At 37.2% G+C, this 4,585-nt stretch overlaps 1 protein-coding gene across 2 annotated transcripts; it reads right to left on the reverse strand.

Annotated features, from left to right (window-relative positions):
• Window positions 1-896: 896 nt before the first annotated feature.
• Window positions 897-4,479, reverse strand: LOC117612976. 2 transcript variants are annotated; one of them, XM_034341603.1, is made up of 2 exons: window positions 4,165-4,479; window positions 897-3,500 (listed from the first exon to the last, which is right to left on the reverse strand). In XM_034341603.1, exon 2 carries the CDS (start codon window positions 1,918-1,920, stop codon window positions 1,051-1,053), a length of 870 nt encoding a protein of 289 aa, XP_034197494.1. In that variant the 5' UTR covers window positions 1,921-3,500; window positions 4,165-4,479; the 3' UTR covers window positions 897-1,050. The 2 variants fall into 2 exon arrangements, with proteins under 2 accessions (XP_034197494.1, XP_034197495.1); XM_034341604.1 differs by lacking the exon at window positions 4,165-4,479 and adding an exon at window positions 3,816-4,158.
• Window positions 4,480-4,585: the final 106 nt, after the last annotated feature.

The raw sequence follows: 4,585 nt of genomic DNA on the forward strand, positions 1-4,585 counted from the left end.
TCTTTGAATTTTGCTAATGTGTTAAAATTCCCGACCAAGAGGAGATGTAAATTTTTTATTTTTTTGTCACTTTCTTATGTATATCTTAAGATGTAATGAGATAACATTGTTAGTTCATCAATTTATGAAAGTCAAGTTAGAAATAAATTTGTCAAGATGAAAGTCAAGTTAGAAATAAATTTGTCAATCTCTAGTTTCCATGATTTATCGTTCCCCTTGCAAAGAAAAAAAAAATACAAATGTAACCAAATCAGTGATTTAATTGGCAAATGCCATGACAGATATGTATTGCACACATATAGCCCTTTATTGCTTGTGTATTGCCCCCGTATATCCTTTTTTTTTTTTAAGTCTGTTGGAATAAATTTATAGGGAGATTATGAAGTTTTTGTATTGCCATTGTATAGCCTTTTATTGCTTGCATATTGCTACTGTATTGCCCCCGTATATCTTTTTTTTCTTCAAGTCTGTTGGAATAAATTTATAGGGGGAGTATGGAGTTTGTGTATTGCCATTGTATAGCGTTTTATTGCTTGTGTATTGCTACTATATTGCCCTCGTATATCTTTTTTTTTTTTCTCAAGTCTGTGTTGGAATAAATTTATAGGAGTATGTGTATTGCCATTGTATAGCCCTTTATTGCTTGTGTATTGCTACTGCATTGCCCCTGTATATATATTTTTTTTTTTTTCAAGTCTGTGTTGGAATAAATTTATAGGACTATGTGTATTGCCATTGTATAGCCCTTTATTGCTTGTATATTGCTAGTGAATTGCCTTCGTATATCCCCTTTTTTATTAAGTCTGTATTGCATGAATGAAGGTGGGGATAGGGATGAGAATGGCATACCCACCCCTGATTCGACCCACTGAACCAAAAAATTTGAATACACAATATAGGCCCAAAAATGACAGATTTTAACAACAATGTAGCACATAGAATACGCAATACATACCGAATTATGAAAATTTAACAAATTCACAATCCACAGAACACCAAACCCAATACAAATACAATTCAAATTCACACTCCATAACAAACCAACACAATTCATAATGTATGTCCAACATGAGGTAGTGGAACATTGTTTTTACAAGTGCTTTTATTGTGGCATGTGCCACTGCACCTTGAGCATTTTCTCCTTAGGATATCCTCTCCTTGTGACAGAATCCTTAGCTTCTTTCGTCGACCTGGCATGACCTTTGCATTAGGAGGACGCACAACTCTACTTTGGACATCTTCAAGAATAATCCACAGCTCTTGAGGCTGTACCAGGTAGATGTTACCTGAATAAGCATCCAACCATGTATTTTGAGTGTAATAACGAGAAGCCATGGAGTATACATTTAGTTTCAAGAAACGACAAACTGCAACTACATGCTTGCAAGGTAGTTGCTCAAGCTGAAACTTCCTACAACTGCAAGTGTTATTCATCAAATGTACTTGGCCATCCATATCACCATCCACAACATTATACTCTACGTGATTCAGTTTCACGACATTCATCCTTGAAGCACATTCTAACCTGCGTCTCAACTTCTTCTCCCCAAAGTCAGGGCACAATGTTGATGTACATTTCAAATCAAAATCAAGACGTTTACTGAACCATTTCACAAGCAGATTGATGATTTCATCAATCAAATGCACCACTGGTAGCATCCTTGCGAACCGAAGGACTGAGTTGATTGACTCTGCAATATTTGTTGTCATTACATTGTATCGACGTCCATCCATGTGAGCTCTAGACCACTTGTGTAATCCTGCACTTTCAAGATATTGAGAAACCTCATCATTTCCCTTGATCTTGCGAAAATGACGATCAAATTCAGCGATACCATAAGATTTCGTTGCTGGTTCAAAGTATAGCAATAATTTATCACGTTTTTTCAATTTGAAAGTGCGTTTCATGTTCCCCTTCATATGGTAAAAGCATATGCCATGTTGCACGTTGGAAAAACGTTGTGCCACACATTCTCTAAGCTAATATTCCAATCAGAAATAATCACAAGATTTGGACACTCACCGATAGCTTCATGAAGCTTACTGAAAAACCAATGCCATGATGCATCCGTCTTTAAATACCCAATTCCAAAAGCAAGAGGATATATATTTCGATTTCCGTCAAATGCATTGGCAATAAAGAGGACACCCTTATACTTACATTTTAAATGCGGGCATCCACAACAATGATTGGCTGCATCGAAGATTGAAACCCGCTAATACATGCCCCAACAGCCATAAAAAAAATTCAAAAAGTGATCGTTCTCATCGGTGTGGATGTATGTCCTTGTGCCAGAATTCACACGCTCTAATTCATGACAATAAGCTGGAAGGAGAGAATATGCCTCTTCTACTGAATCTCTAGTGGACATTAGAGCTAACTCCCTCGATCTCCAAGCTTTGCAATAATTAATGGTGACACCAAAGTTTTGTTTCACATCTCTGATTATATCACTTGGTGTGTATATTGTGCGAGAATTTTTCAACTTCCGCTTCACTGCATTACCAACGAGTTTAGCACTTGCGTGATGATGCTTGTCATGTACAAAACTCATACCACATTAATGGACCGGATTATATTTCACAATCATGAAGTTCTTTTCTCCATAACTAGATGCACGAAGCCGCCATGGGCATGGACCTTGAGAACAAACCACAACCAATCGACTCTTGCAAGACTGCTTCACCTTAAATTCAAAGTGACCTCTCACTGCCGCCAACTGTAACTTGTTGGACAGGGCTTCCTTACTAGAGAAAATTTTCCCAACTTCCAATTTTGGATCCCAATTATTTCGTGAATACGCGCTTTCAATATCTTCTTCTTCATCATTTACAGTACCCAAGTTGTGCACGTTTTGTTCACCCATTTGCCTCCAAATATGTCGAATAGAAAGTTCAGACATTGTTCCGAAACCTACCACACCCACTTGTGAAAATGTCTCCAAATGGGCCAAAATAAGAGGGGCTGAGTGCATTTGCAAGCCATTCATTTCCATACCATTATCACCACTATGCACCCCCTCCACCCCTGTAAAATCAATCATGTCTAAATATTATGTTCCAAAATCACCATGTACATCACCATTGCTTTCAACTATGGCATTTGAAGAACAGGCCATCTGACTCATATCCGTCGTGATATGTATATGATCACCTATGACATTTGTCAGTCCTCTGTCTTCTATGCTCACCAGTAAAGGAGCCACTTTTGAAGGAATTACGTCACAAATGTACTTAATAAAAAAATTTAACATCATCATTGTCCTCAATCTTGATATGCTTACACTCATTCGAGGATATTGAAACTGAGAACTTTAAACAAAGCTTGTCTTCCATGTTGTTTGTATTAACAATCTTATGCACCCGTTCCAAAAGCTCACCAAACGTGATGTTTCGCGAAACTATTATGCCTTTTGAGTCACCCCCTTCATATGTGCACATCTTCTTTGAGGTTACCCATTTTCCATTGTAGCAAACCAAAATTGCAATTGTGTCCATTTCTGACCATCATAAAATCATCAATAAAAAATTTTTGTTAACACATTCTGACCATCATCATAAACCCATTTTGTTAACACATGTTAAGCTACTAATAAAAAATCTATCAACTAGTGTATAAACCATACAGATAAAACATCAATTAAACATTAATAACCAAAAATTTTAAAACATCAGTATTATGCAAAGTGAAACGGTTCAGTTAGCATAGCTGTGTTTCAAGCTCCAACAAGGAAGGCATGTATCAAGAACTCTTAAAGTTAAATCCAACCCAAAGCCATTAACCCAGGGTATCCTATTACTAACTAACTACTTACAAATTGCCAAACCTTGACTGTCCAAGGTTGTTTCATATCGAATATCATCCAAAAGAGTGAATACATTACTTTCAAGGAGATCTGCAAGTCCAAGTCTCAATCACAAAATAGTGCATACATCATTTCAAAGACAAATCATAAGCTCAAAACAGTGTATCCAAGTCCAAGAGCTTAACAACCACATGAAATATTTGGTAAGTTTCATTCAATCCCAGAAACAGCAAGCCACAACAGAAACCCATTAATATATCATTCAAAACAGTGAAAGCAATCACCCAATAATCTCAATCAATCAAAAAAACTCAAAATAAACAAAATAAACAAAAACAAAACCAATATCAGAACTCACCATAGTGAAGATCGACGAGGAAGGTGCCGTGGCTTTGTGGTGGAAGTTGACAATGGAGGTGGCAAGTCAAGATTGTGGCTTCGTTGTGGAGGCCGACAACGGTAGTGGTGAGTCGCGCCTTGGCTAGGTTCTGGTCCAAATTTGGGGTTCAACTTTTAGGTTGAAATCAGCTCCTAGTTGGAAGATATAACTGAGATGAGATAGAGTTAGGGGAGATTCTGTGGTTGAGGTGGATTTTGTGAGGTTTGGCAGAAGGAAGAAGAGCAAGAGCAAGAGCAACAACTGAAGAAAAAAAAAACGAAGTGAAGGATGGGCAATAGGCTGTCAATAAGGAGTTTTTATAAGGGGTATTTGTGATTGAGTTTCAAAATAAGGATATTAGTGAATAAATTAGGTGAGCTAGGGGTAAAGCCGCCTCTTC

This window comes from Prunus dulcis, unplaced genomic scaffold, assembly GCF_902201215.1.
Source record: "Prunus dulcis unplaced genomic scaffold, ALMONDv2, whole genome shotgun sequence".
NCBI lineage: Eukaryota > Viridiplantae > Streptophyta > Magnoliopsida > Rosales > Rosaceae > Prunus > Prunus dulcis.